This window comes from Rhipicephalus microplus, chromosome 6 (genome assembly GCF_043290135.1).
Source record: "Rhipicephalus microplus isolate Deutch F79 chromosome 6, USDA_Rmic, whole genome shotgun sequence".
NCBI lineage: Eukaryota > Metazoa > Arthropoda > Arachnida > Ixodida > Ixodidae > Rhipicephalus > Rhipicephalus microplus.
Genome location: NC_134705.1, coordinates 33,300,889 through 33,315,961, shown reverse-complemented (window position 1 = coordinate 33,315,961; position 15,073 = coordinate 33,300,889). Strand labels below are relative to the sequence as shown.

The 15,073-nt window shown below is 45.1% G+C and overlaps 1 protein-coding gene across 4 annotated transcripts in view; it reads right to left on the bottom strand.

Annotated features, from left to right (window-relative positions):
* Positions 1-15,073, bottom strand: part of LOC119167684 (uncharacterized) — a 276,153-nt gene that overhangs the window by 39,612 nt on the left and 221,468 nt on the right. For all 4 annotated transcript variants that reach the window (XM_075865901.1, XM_037419204.2, XM_075865903.1 and 1 more), the window contains one exon: positions 2,057-2,164. In XM_075865901.1, the coding sequence (XP_075722016.1) occupies positions 2,057-2,164 (108 nt within the window). The remainder of the gene's footprint in view (positions 1-2,056; positions 2,165-15,073) is intronic.

Sequence of the window (15,073 nt, the reverse complement as noted above, 5' to 3'; positions counted from 1 at the left end):
ACTCATACAGTAGCAATATGTCGTAGAGCAACAAAAATATTTTGAAATTAATAAAAATGTGAAAGGGTGTAATTTTTGATAGCCAGATGGTAAACAGTGCAATAAAAAACACTATATATACAAAAATATTCAAAACAAAGAAAATTCAAAATATACATTTAAAAGATAAATCGCCCAAGAACGGTATAAAGATAATAAATCTTGTAGAAAATGTTTCTATTCACATAGACAAAGCAAATTCAAACCGAGGTGCTGCTACATTGCTCGAGGCATGCGGTGAAGCATTGCATGGTTTTTTATATGACACAAGTGAACTCGTACACTTTTCTCAGTAAATAGGATGGATGCCCACGAAGTGAATGCTAATCGAAGTGAATGCTGATATGGTCAATGAACCCTATTTCGTCCAGCATCTCCTCTCTCCATGAGCCAGCTCACTCCGCATAGATTGGCGTTCCAAGATATGCATCCAAGCATATTTCTTCCCGTTTTTGCACATCATATTTAAAAAAACAATATTTCATGCAGTTTTAAAACATCTCGCACAGCTTCGTAGTCCGGGCCAAGATGTTCTTCCGTGGCCTTTTTGTTGTGGGGAAAAGCTCTGCAGCCGGCACCAGCACATCGCACCCCAGCGACATGTGGACCTCGCTCGTGACCTGAGTAGCTTTAAGATTGTACACAAACGTCAGCAGCTACAGGCTTTTGGCGGAAAAGACAACTTGAGGCAATAAATAAAACAAACCCAGGAACGGCTGCACATGTCTCAGGCTGACGCAAAACACTGAATAGCTGGCATAAATTTATAGCAATTATTACTTCCCAACACTATAAGATTACAAAGCGAATACCTTATTTTGATATTTAACTTGCAAAGGTTTTTTTGATTACAGAACTTTGATGTTACTGTAGCATAACCACGACGGGCAAGAACTTCTGTCAAGTTCGCCAGCCAAGTGCATTTTCCCCACAACACACGCACATTGGTTCGCGCCAAGGTCTGTCAAAAATCACTATGCTGCTAAAACGGCCAAGTTTAAATTGATTCGGAAAATTTAGTGACTGGACTAACTACCAGAAAGTACTGGGTGCGCGAGAAATGTATCAAACATGCTAAAATCAACCATTCAAAGCATCTATCACCAGTGATCGATTTCAACAGGTGTGGCAACAAAAGAGTTAAGTGACGTTAAACACTTGCTAATTCAGAAATACAATTAGACTTCTATATAGCCAGCTCCAATACAATAAAAAGTATGATGAAATACAGTTATTTAGCTTTTGATTAGAATGTGCCCATAGAAGATCAGATATTTTTAAATGTCGCACAAAGCTGCATAGATTTGTGTGTAGAGCACATGTGAGTACAGCAGAGCATGCACCCAACAATTCGAGGGACGTAATGCCTTGCAGATTCTCGCATTAGGGTTCCCACATCCATGCATAATTACCCCATATTACATGACAGCACCTGTTCATATTTGTGCAGTAGCTCAGGTTTGTATGAAACAATGCAGAGTACAAATCAGTTCACAAGAATTGTAACCTGTACCCCAGAACATTGCAGGCTAATGGGCCTTCGCTGAGACCAGAGCAAAATCGAACATTCGTATCATTCATACAGAAATTTATGTGAGCCATGATCAAGTCATTTCTATTCTCCGGCGTTGACACATTCACAATCCTTGGGAAAAAGAAAAAGTCAATAGCAGAGCTGATAACTTCTGTCATTTATGTCTGAATAATGCTAGAAAGAATACTGACACAAGACGTTTTTAAAGAATATACCCTCTAGTTATTTCCTACGCGATCTAGGTAAAAATGCTGCAGTTAGCATGTGTCTGCATGATCCAGGCCTTCATAGCTGCCCACGAGTCATACACAAGATGAAAAAAAAAAGAAAGGGAAGTGGCATAGAATTCAAGGAAGAAGACTATTCTCTACAACTTAGGCAGACACTCACTTAGCTGCTTGGGCACAAGCTGCAAGGGCCAATCAACTTTATTTCACTAAAGTGTGTTCATGAAGTGCACGTTACAATAATCTCTGAGCTTACTATTTCGCTCCAGTTGACACAGTCACCCAAGTGCAGCTCTTCCAGGCCACGCAGGAGGCTGACGAGGAACACCATAGCTGGGCTCATGCTCTTCACGGTCAGCAAAGACTGCAAGTAGCGACAGAACTTTAGTGCAAACATACTACTGCCTTCGCTGGATTATAGGGGCGAATGCTTGTTCTTATTTTGTTCAGCTGCACCAGAGCCTTGCCTTTTTTTTTGTTTGCCTGAATTACACTGTTCGAGTAACACTGACCAATGGCAAAACTGCACATGCAGACAGTTTACGAGGCACAAACATCTAGGCAAAATACACCACGCTAGTAGAGGTGGGTACGGCGCCTATGCCTAAGTGCTGCGTAGTCTGCTTAGTTGCACGTGCGTCTGCACCAAGCCGGCACCGTCAGCATAGGAAGTGCAGGAAAATCATGAACCAGTGCTGCACCTATTCTGCACCTTTCAAAAAAAAAATGGTAGGGTACAGAGGTCATCAGTGCAGCACGAATGAAACAAATGGCAAGATGCAGCACCTTGTGAACAGGTCCCTGTGATGCAGGCGAATCGAACAGATCTATTATATGCCTGCCAAGTTCAAGGATTCTGAACCAAAGAGATTTCCACAATGAAAAAAAGGGGGGCGGGGCTTTGGAACGACCTTACAAATGGAACAACCTTACAAACATCAGTGTCGTTGAGAGTGGCCAAACACACTACACACTACGAGGGTGCAGTTTTCTAACTAGCAGGGGCGAATCACGAAGAAGGAGCAAAAATATTTGTATCATAAAAAAAAAGAACTTGCTAAATCTGTTTTCAAAACAAAATACACGCACAAAACATTTACTATGTGAAAAGAACTCGTGTATGTCTTTTTGGGACACGCGTGAATGGACCAATAAGGGACGGCGCAGCTGGCTGTTACGAAAGCGCAGATCAAAGCTGCACTTGAGGTCATCTAAAACCTAAAGGGGACATTGTTGGGCTAGTCGGTTTATTTTCAATTAGAAGCCACAGTTGGGGCTATTTGGCACAAAAAAATAATGAGAGAATGGGTCATGGGAAGCGCAAACCTGTGATCCCTTTCCTCGTAATTTCTTTGCATGAGATAGCCCCACTGTGACTTATAATTGAAATATTGAGGCCGAACCAAGGAGGAAGGAATCCTGAGGAGAAGTCGTCATGCCACATTTTGTGAAGCTTGAAGTGTTAAAGCGTAGATGATGATGATACTGAGTGTTTTTTAATGGCGCAAGGGCCAACTGATGGCCAAAGAGCGCCATTTCGATAGACTAGAGATATGAACAATGATATGACGCGTGGCTGTAAAGGGACCTTAAAATTCCTCGCGCTAATGCGGGTAAAAATGTAAGTATTAAAATCATGACAGTGGCGTGAAATATGTGCAGTGAGAGTGAACGTCGAAAGGTCATGATAATAAGAGTATGGCGGGGATGTAGACACCACAGGTCCTGCTATAGATCACCTTGAAATATGCAGTGAAAACTATGTACATCATTTAAAAACGTAAACTATGAGTGAATTTTACAAATCTGATCCCTACCGATAAGCATCCCAGGGTGTAGTGGGAGCTGCTGTCGGTAGGGCAGTAAAAAGTGCTTTTTTCTTAGTGCGTCCAACTCGTTACACTGGACGAGGATGTGGAGAACTGTAAGTGGTTCTCCACATCTCGCACACAATGGTGGATCATCGGCACATGGTGGATCAATGGAGTGATCCACAATGGTGGATCACTCTACACATTCATATATTCGGTCTAGAATATATGAATGTGTAGAGTATGTATGCCCTGTTCTTATCCTTGTAAGTTTTATTTCTGTGCGTCGCGATTTTGATAGTGGCGGCCAATGACCAAGTTGTGGCTTAATAACATGTAGTTTATTACTTGTGTGTCTATTCCACATGTTTTGCCAATAACCTCTGAGCTTTCATTTCGGGAAAGGTTTCATCTAAAGTGCAGGGATTGGTATTGATGCACTAGCGGCATCATTGCTGGCGGATGCAGCCAGCTGATCTGCAAAAACGTTTCACTGCATCTCACGGTGCCCCGCACCCAGCAGACGGCGCCCAGCACCCAGCAGATGAGTAGACAGTGCATAAGAGTGAATAAAAGGACTCAAGAACTGGGTTTTTACGTTTTTTAAGTGTTTTCAAGACTTTCACTACACTCAGAGAATCCGTGTATATTACCGCTTTTTGTAGTTTTATATGTGCAATGTGTTAACAGCTGCAAGTATTGCGTAGGCTTCTCCAGTAAAAATGCTTGCATCATGATGCAGGACGCCAGTATCTGAGAAGGATGGGCCAATGGCTGCATGTGAAACAGAAGTGTTGGACTTTGATGCATCTGTAAAGAACTCAGGGCATGTGTACTTTTGTTGTAGTTCTAGGAAGTATGTGCAGATATGTGCAATGAGTGCATGCTTTGCAATCTCTAAAAAAAACACATCACAATCTATCAATTGCCACCGCCATGGTGTCGGGCATGCTGCGGGAGCTATCAGAGGATATTCGAGCAACACACCGGTTTCCTCAAAAAGGCCCCTCACACGTAGTGAATAGGGTTGTCTTAAAGATAGACAGTTTTCAAACAGAACAGAAGTAGACGTGCCATCAATTGTGAAATGTGAAGGGTGGTCCTTGTCTGCCTTCACTTTGAGATAGTATAGAAAAGACATGTAACATCTCTGTAGGTGCAGTGACCTATTGTTCGATTACACGTACAGCTTTTCAACGGGGCTAGTGCGAAAGGCACCTGTAGAGAAGCGAATGCCTAGGTGGTGAATAGGGTCAAGCATCTTTAGGGCGGTGGGTATCGCAAACTGGTATGCTATTGCCCCATATTCTAGGCGGGTACGCACGAGGCTTTTATACAAATTCATTAGACACTTCTTGTCACTCTCCCACGTAGTGCGTGACAGCACTTTCAGAACATGCATGGTTCTGATGCACTTGTTTTTTAGATACCTAATGTGTGGTACGAAGGTTAGCTTGGTGTTAAAAATTAGGCCTAAGAATTTGTATTCGGCATTAACAGACAGGCGTTAACCATGGAATTCAATGTCAAGGTCGGGGTGACTGCCTTTTTTTCTAGAGAACAAGACACGTGCTTTTCTGGGGGTTTAATCAGAATCCGTTTTCCTCAGCCCATCTGGAGACCTTGTTCAAGCCAAACTGAACCTGCCGCTCACAAATTGCCAGGTCACAAGACTTAAATCCAAGCTCGACGTCATCAACATATGTACAGTAAAACATATCTTGTGGGATAGAAAGACGCAAAGAATTCATTTTGACAATAAAGCGAGTACAACTAAGTACACCAACTTGCGGTACTCCTGTTTCTTGGACAAATGTTCGGGAAAGAACACTGCCCACTCTGACACGGAATGTAAGATTGGACAAGTAACTTTCGCTTGATTGAATGATATATGGGGTTTAATGCCCCAAAACCACGATACGATTATGAGAGGCGCCGTAGTGGAGGGCTCCGGAAATTTTGACCACCTGGGGTTCTTTAACGTGCACCCAAATCTAAGTACACGGGCCTACAACGTTTCCACCTCCATTGGAAATGCAGCCGCCACAGCCGGGATTCAAACCCGCGACCTGTGGGTCAGCATCCGAGTACCTTAGCCACTAGACCGCCGTGGTGGGCGACAAGTAGCTTTCGATAATAGTAAACATCCTGCCACAAACACCAAGATTGGACAGGTCTCTTAATATTCCGCTCCTCCATGTCTTATTGTAGGCTTTTTCGATATAGAGGAACACAGAAAGTATTGTTTGTGAACAAAGGCGTCACGGATCTGTGCCTCGATACGTACCAGGTGGTCAGTGGTGCATCTACCCTCTCAAAAGCCGCATTGGAATGGGTCGAGCAGATTGCTTGTTTCAAGGTAATGTACAAGTCGGCGATTTATCGTTTTTTCAAAAAGTTTACACATGCAACTTGTAAGTGCGATTGGCCTGCAACTACTAACAGAATATTGATCCTTGCTTTGCTTTAAAATCGGAATAATAATGGCTTCTTTCCAGGCAGAGGGGATTTCACCGGAAAACCAAATAGCGTTATACAGGGAAAGCAGGGTTCTTTGCATTTAAAGAGGTAGTTGTTTTAATATTTCGTATACTATACGGTCCAAACCTGGAGCTGATTTATTGCAGACATACAGCGATGCTTCTAACACGGCCAAATAGAAAGGGTTGTTTTAGGACTCATGTTTAGAAGATTTTTGCTGTAGTTTCTTTTTTTCGATTTTTCAATTTTGTGTCGTTGAAAAGCTGCAGTATAATGCGACGAGCTGGACACCTCTTCGAAGTGGGCATCGAGGAAGTTTGCCTGGTCTTCCAAGGTGTCCCTTTGTGTGTCTACGAGAGGCAGTGAAGATGCGTGTCATCCTGCTACCTTGCACACCATGTTCCAGACTTTAGTTTCTTGTGTATATGAAGTGATGCCTGATAAAAACTTATGCCAACTTTCTCTTCTAGCCTGACGGCGCGTTCTGCTGCCTTGGGACTTAATTTTTTTGTTCAAAATTCTCTGCTGTCAGGGAGTCCTGTAGCAACCGCCACGCTTTGTTTTGTTGTTTGTGTGCATTGCGACATTCAGTGTTTCACCATGGGACATGTCGCTTACCAGGCAGTCCAGAAGTTTGCGGGATGCATTTCATCGCAGCGTCGGTCAGAAAAGCTGAAAAGTATCACACAGCTGCATCTATGTTTAAACTAGATAGGTCAGTCCAACTTATGTGAGTAATCTGCGAGAACTGCTCCCAATCAGCTTTGTCAGTGATCCATCTGGGGACATGTGGGCGATATTCATTTGATATGGGTGTGCCTAGCATTACCGAAAAGTCGTCACTTCCGTAAGAATTATTGATGACGTTCCATGTCAGTAAAGGAAGGAGGGATGGAGAGACAATACTGAGGTCTATTAATGAGTGGGTATTGTTGGCGAGGCAGTAGTATGTGGGCTCTCTCTGATTTAGAAGACACGTGCCAGAAGCAAAAAGGAACCGTTCAATCAGGCTATCTCGAGCATCGCAGCAAGAGTCATCCCATAGATTGCTATGTGCATTTAAATCTCCAAAAAGAATATAAGGTTCTGGAAGTTCGTCTATGAGGGACTGGAATTCTTGCTTTTCAAGACGTTGTGGAGGTATGTATAGAGAGCAGATGGTGACGAGCTTATTTAAAAGAACTGCTCGAACAGCCACTGTCTCAAGGGATGTTTGTAGTGGTAGGTGTGTGCATGAAATCACTTGATTGGCTAAAATGGCAACACCACCGGATGGCACGATGGCATCATTTTGGTCCTTTCGAAAGATAACGTAATTGCGTAAAAAGTTAGTGTGTTTTGGTTTCAAGTGTGTCTCTTGCACACACAGCACTTTTGGTGTATGTTCGTGTCAGAGCTCATGGATATCGTCGAGGTTTCTTAGCAGTCCTCTGACATTTCACTGTAGTATTTGTGTCATTTTAGTCTTGTGTGGTGCTGTGTGTACAAAAGTGTTGCTTTAGATTACAGGGCCTCTTGGGGGCCCTGCAATTTGGATTTTTTCTTTTTTAGCGCGCTCCAAAGAGCTGCGCCTCACCTTCAACGTCTCGGGCGCCGGAGGAGTCTTACTTGTATCCATCGCCTTTTGTGAGGTGGTGGATGCTGCCTGCTCGGCAGGCACATTCACAGAACTTTCGGACCTAACTGTGCTTTCAGTGGTCATAGGTCTGGCAGACTGGGGAGTCTGCTGGCCCTGTTTGTAAGGTGGCGGAGCAGTACTGGCTGCTCCAACCGGGGGCGCTTGTGGCGCGCCCGCAGTCTCACTCTGTGTGACTTTTGCGGGCACGGAAAGATGCGGTGCGGCGCCCTGGCGCATCATATCGGCGAAGGAGGGACTGGACTGATAGATGGAGAACCGCTTACGTGCTTCTTGAAAGAACAGATTGAACTTCACTTTAACCTGAAGGGTTTGTTTTTCTTTCTTCCAGATAGGGTACGATCTCGAGTAGGCAGCATGGTCTCCTTCACAGTTCGCACAACATGATGTGTTTGAATTACACGCATCTGATGCGTGGTCGTTAGATGTACATTTTGCGCAAGTAATGCGCTCTCTGCAACTTTGTGACCCATGTCCAAAGCGCTGGAACTTGAAACATCTGCGACGGTTTGGCACATAGGGCCTGACACTGAGCTTGCAGTAGCCAGTTTCAATTGAATCAGGTAAGTCACTGGTACCAAAGGTGATGATTATGTGTTTCGTGGGTCTTTCTTTTTTTGTCTCCACGTATAATTATTCTTTGGACCTTGACTAAATTCTGGTTTTGACAGCCTTCTAATAATTCATTTTCGGACAGTCCAAGCAGGTCGTCATCAGAGACGACGCCGTGCACTGAATTCATTGACCTGTGTGGGCCCACTGAGACTGGGACATTCCCAAACGCTACCAGTTTAGGTAAGTTGTGGTATTGGAGCTTGTCGCGAACCTCCAAAAGGAGGTCGCCGCTTCCCAACTTCGTTACACAGTATCCTGGGCCGATTGCTCCGGTGAGTGCTTCGAGACAAGAAAAGGTGAAATTGCTCGGACTGTTTTGTTCTCTTTTTGGTTATGGACGACATGAAACTTGGGAAAGGACTGCTTTGGTGTGGAAAAAAGAAACGGTTCTTCGGTGCACCACATTTTGGGGCGGCGATCAGGGAGAAAGGGGAAAAAGTTGGCCATAGAGATTGTTACAGTTCAGCGGCGATGGTGGCTACCCACCCACCGAGCCCAACAAGGGGACGCTACAAGGTTGAATAGTGAACACTTGGAGATGCCAGCCATGCATCGCCGCTATAACTGAATATAACTACCCAAGGTTGGGTAACTACACAGGGTTAACCCTTGCCACAAGAAAATTTTGAAGTAAACGGAAAAGAGAAAATGACAGGACAGATAAAAAGCGAGAGATAAAGACGAAGATGTAGGTAGAGAGAGATAGGAAAAGGCGACTGCCGATTTCCCCTGGATTGGTCAGCCCAGGGGTGCCGTCTAGGTGAAGCGGGGCCAAAGGGGTGTGTTGCCTCTGCCGGGGGGCCTTCGAGGTCCAAGCACCCAGCGTCAACTCAACCCGCAGGATCCCCTTTTCCCGGACACGGCAAAGCCATGCACGGCTAGGCATGGGCAGGAGTAGAAACTCCCCCATTAGCTCGGGTCCGTGGTGTCGCTATGCACCAAACGCCTACTTACGCAGGCGCCCCTGAGAGGGTTAAAGAGTAGATGACTCCCCCTCGCAAGGCTGGTCACCCCTCAGCACGCTTGCGCCGGTGAGAGATGGGCAAGTCGTACAAGCGAAGGTTGAACGTGCCGGGTGCCACTGCCACCACCAGCTGATAGATGAGCTAAATAAGCAAAACTTTTGTTCCAATAAAGTGCAAACGTGCTGCGGTACTCACTTGTAATGTGCTGGTGTGCCACTCGCAGCCTCATTACAGCCCATATTGTGCATATACGATCAATAGGCAGCCTTGCACTTTGAGTTTATTCCGCTGAATGCAAGAGAGCAACAGTGCGAATTGGCTGTATCTTCAGTAAAAATAATCGCCACAAGCAGGCCCCTCTGCAGATATGGTAAGGTCGGAGTACGGAACACAATGTCACAGTAATATCTTATTTGGTCTTGTTATTTAGCAAGGTGAAGTGCTTGCGAATCCTTCTTTGCCCCTGTGTGTCATGGTACGTGCGCATTAGTATTATTTGCAGCAGCGCAGATCAGCCGACTGCGACCATATGGAAGATAACTTGCCCACAAATGACGTTACCATGTGCAAAACCTAAACAGGATGCGTTGATTCAATCAACAAATTGCCTTACTGTGTCAAACACTATTAAGTCAGGGGCGTCTGCAATTCTTGACTCTGGAAGCTCTGGTGAGCATAATGGGTGACCGCTTTCCGATAGTTGTGACTGTCGTACATGAGAATAAGTCACCGCTGCCCCTTGAATTAACAGCTGTAGGCACTGATGCTTTTGTCTTAGAATTATAGCCTTCTATCACTAAGACATGCAGTAGCACAGTGTCAAAAAAAAAAAAAAACAGCGAAGCTGTAGCACCAAACAAACTCGGAGCAGTTGCAAGCTTCAAGAGCGACCACTTTCAGCCGCAAGCGATACGAACTAAACTCACAATTGTGAAGACCAACGCTCACAGTAGCCTTCTAACACGTTGCATCATTCATGAAGTTCAAAAGCTGCATAAAAATATGCATTTGGCACTCAAGCCGACTCTGAATAATGCTGTCATATAGGTGACAATGCTGATGAAGTTGTAACCAGTAAATCCCACAAGACCCTGCAAAAGCATACGACTTCCACCACACTTTTCGCTCTGCAGCTCAAAAAGGGAGGGCCTTTTCTTAGCTTTTTTTCCTCCATGGGCCGAACTATAAGCAGCGTTTTTGCCAGCATATTCTATGCCAGTGACACACAGCGGCGATGCTATCAGTGATGATAGCCGAAACAAGCCGAAACGATCACTTCGAAACATTCGACATTTGCAGCGTTTGCATCGATACCAGAAGCAGTTCGATGAATGGAGACCCAATCAGTGCCTGTGTGGCAGGTACTTCCACTGCATAACCGTTCGTCGCTGCTGCCGAAATGGCTGCTGCCCGTCTTGCATCTATTAAGTCGTCATGCTCTGTGTGACCCCAAGTTCCCAACTGATGCTTGTGTTTGACTTAGTTTATTCCTCAGATGCTTTGACAGCAAGCACTCAGGATTTTTTCAAATCATCTTCGTGCACAATCCTCAAGTTCATAAGTAGCCTTATCAGTCCTGAGTGTATTGATTGAATACGTGGCCTCAAAAAAGTGCAACAACTACCAAGCTCACAGACCTTATATTTCAAGTTTGTGGTTGTTCGTATTCTCAAGAGCTGATGCTACAAAAAATGTAAATGGCATCTTCGGCTGGTGGCACTGGTGGCATTTTCTGTGCACTCCTGTGGTGCTGTATGTTATATCTGAGCACCACATGTGCGGTGCCGCACGTTTGGCTGGGCCAGCCACGACATGAGTGCGCGCCAACGTGGAGGTCAACAGTGGATTGAGGTGCGACCCCATCAGTCCACGTGTACTGGCAGATGACACGGTGATGTTCCATTTGTGAAGGCATAATTTAAAGCTGCTCTATCGCAGAACACTGCCAGCCGGGCGAGAGGGAAAATGTGCATCACCTGATCGTGCTCCAGGGATTTCACTGCAGCAGCCACATCGTGAAACAACGTGGGTACTTTATTAAAAAATATTATAGGTCCAAATAACATATTACCAGAGTAACAAAAGATGCGCCAAGAGCAACGACATATTCAACAACTAATAGCACAAATAACGTCCATGCTGCACAAATTAGCTACGGATGACTAGTACCAATAAGCTATGGTATAGAGAAAGAGAGTACACGAAAAGGTTAGTTTTGAAGCGATGTGGCCTTAAAGGTTGTGCATGGCGATGTCTTGTTCAGCATGCTACAAGTGGCTTTAAGAAGCAATACAAACTAGGGGAAATGAACAATACGACGCTTTCTAGATTGTGGACAACAATCTAATAGTACCACAAAGATGCGGCTTCACTCTCCCTGTAAGAAGTACAGCATTCAGCGACCATGAAGGAATGGCGAAGAATAGCAAGATGCTCCTACTGGAAAAAGGGATCTACGAGGCGAGAGGTCTTGTTCGGCAGCGTGATGGGTCCGCAAATGTCTTTTTGACTAATTTCGGAATTGAAGTTCAGCATATTGCGAAAAAAAACCGTCATCGCCTGCCTGAATAAATACATTGAAAAACAGATTCAGGCCTTTCTGATATGGCACCTGTCAAGCACCTGTATGGCACCTGTAACTCAAATCCTGACAATGTAGACAGCAAACTTGCATCCATCAGTACCAACACAGTCTTGTCACTACACCAGACACAACAAATCGAGAGCCTTTTATGAGAATTCGCCTCCTGTTCCTCGATGTCATCAAAAGTCCAGAGGACGCCTATCGCCAAACACCGCATCATAGTCAAGGAATTGGTGAGGACTATTTGTCAGTACGCCTACTGAGTGTCACGAAAAGAGATAGGTGTTCAGAAGCCAAGTTGAAGAAGTGGAAGCCTTAGAGACAGCGTTATTCAACCCTCAGCCAGCCTGCGCAATTCGCCTGTCCTTCTAGCAAAGAAAAAGGACAACACTTTGTGCTTTTGCGTGGATTACATGAAGTTGGACGTCGTCATGAAGCAGGACGTCTATCCGCTCTCAAGGATCGATGACACCTGTGACAGATTACGAGACGTGAAATTCTTTTCTTCTTTGGACTTGAAAAGCAGCTACTGGCAGATAGAGGTGGACAAAACTCACCATGAGAAAACAGTGTTTGTTACTCCAGATGGTTTGTATGAGTTCAAAGCACTCTTGTTTGGCTTCGGTTCTGCACTTGCCACGTTTCAGTGGATAATTAACACCGTGCTATCCAAGTTAAATGGCAATCCTGTCTTGTTTATCTCGACGATGTCATAATTTTTTCGACCACTTTCGATTAGCACATAGAATAACTACGGACTGTTCTCAAAACTATAAGTTCAGCAGGATTAACAATAAAGCCACAAAAGTGCCTTTTTGGTTTTTATGAACTCCTTTTCCTGGGCCACATGATTAGTTCCCAAGGTATCTACCCTGACCCTGAGAAGAATGCAGCAGTAAGAAAGTTCCCAAGACTCACTAACAAAAAGACTGTCAGGCAATGTTTAGGGCTTTGTGCCTATTACAGACGCTTCATCAAAATTTTTTCCAAGATTGCCACACCGCTAATACGATTGACAAAAGACAATGTACCTTTTGTCGGGATGACTGAGCAAGATGCTGCATTCCATGAGCTACGATGGTGGCTTCAAAACGGCCCAGTACTTGCACACTTCGATGATTAAGCGGAGACAGACATACACACAAACACAAGTGATTCGGAACTTGGTGCCATCCACGTTTAGTGATAAAACAAGAAGGAGCGAGTGACCGCTAACGCTATCCGCACTCTTTCGCAGACGGGAACTAACTATTCAGTGGCAGAAAAAGAATGCACGCAGTGATTTGGGCCACAGAAAAATTACAGCCATACCTGCAAGATAGACAATTTCGAGCACTGAGCGACGATCACTCGCTGTGCTGGCTCGAAAGCCTCCAAGGTCTGGATGACTTGCAAGATGGAGCCTGAGGCTGCAAGGGTAGGACATTAAAGCCATGTACAAGTCTGGCCACAAGCACAGTGATACTAACTGCTTGTCACGTGCGCCTGTCACATCTGCGCCTGTGAAAGATGCAGATGACTGTCCGTTTCTTGGAGCTGTCAACACATCAGAAATTACTGAAGATCAGCAATCTGATGCAGGGTTGCTTTTGCTTATAAGGTATGTGCAAGGACACCCTGTCCATCTTCACAAGTTCTCACAAGAAGATGGTCGTCATATGTCCAAAAAAGTAACATCCTGTACAAGAGGAATTTTCAGCCCACCCCCGAGAAATTTCTACTTGTCATTCCTCCAACCCTACGATCCGAAATCTTGAAAGCCTGCCACAATGACCCTTCATCAAAACACCTGGGAGTGAGTTGGACCTTCACTTGCATTCGTTCCAAGTACTACTGGCCAAGATAATAAAATATGATACAGCATTACTTGAGAACTTGTCATGATTGCGAGAGATGCAAGCCACCTCCATTAAAACTTGCAGGCCTCCTTCATCCATAGAATAGAACCCCCAGAAGCTTCGCTCGAACAAGTAGGATTGGATCTGCTTGGTCCACTTCTGACATCATCATTCGGGAAAACATAGATTATAGTAGCAACGTATTACTTAACCCGATATGTTGACACTGTCATTGAAGTAGCACAATTCTTTGTCCTCATCGTCTGTCTGTCCTCCATAATAGTACTACAACATAGTGCTGATAAAGCTGCTATTACAGACCAAGGAACAGCATTTACAGCCGATTTGATGCAGTCTATCAAGAAGTTTACCCACATATGCCACAGGAAAACAACTGTTTATCCCTCGCCTGACCCAACGTCTCAATAGAACACTGACCAATATGTTGTCAATTTACATTGTCTTGGAGCACCGTACATGTGACACAATACAGTGCAGTTCACTTATAACGATATCGAGAAAACCTAAAAATATGATCGTTATAACCGGTGATCGTTATATCTGGACTGCCGCCAAAAAATCGTCGCCGGACGTACCTTTTGTAGCTCCAGGCTTCATTTCGCTATTTTCACCAATTAATAAATATTGTAGATAGTAGGATGTCAAAAACAAGACTTTATTTCTTACTCCGAAGAACGCATCACGGGTTCGCTGAGGAAGAGAGACTGACCGACGGCGGGGTGGGAGCAGTGGGAGGAAGAAAGCACAGCCAGAGGTACACAGCCGGAATGCCAACGAGGCCCCACCCCGATGCCGCCGCGCCGCTTTGCTTTTTTTATTTTCTCTCTCTTTCCCACTTTCGTTCGGCAAGCTACGAGTAGCTTGCCGGCTTGCCGTTGTAGAAGGCGGGGAGCCGCGGCGCTTTGCTTTTCGCATTTTTTTTAGATGCGGAAGCATCTTATACTCGCGCCTTGTAGTGCGCCGTCCGCGCCATCCACGCCGTCCGCACCGCTTCTCAAACATTCGACAGCTGACGCGCGTGCATGCGCCATCGCCCACTCTTCCACCATCTGTGCATCCCTTCCTCCTCTACACACCGCGCGCACTTCACGCCTCCACCATCTGTGCACCCTTCCTTCTTTACACACCGCATTCGACATCTACAATTCTCCTGATTCTCCAGTGGACGCGCATGTGGCGTCGCGCTTCGAGAACATTCAACAGCTGACAGTGCATGCGCCGTCGAGCTGTATATATACTCAAGGTCGGCGCTCGCTCGCTCAGTTGCCGCTCGTCGGTTGGTTTGTACGGCGCGTCGACGTCCAAGGTCGCGGTGAAATGAA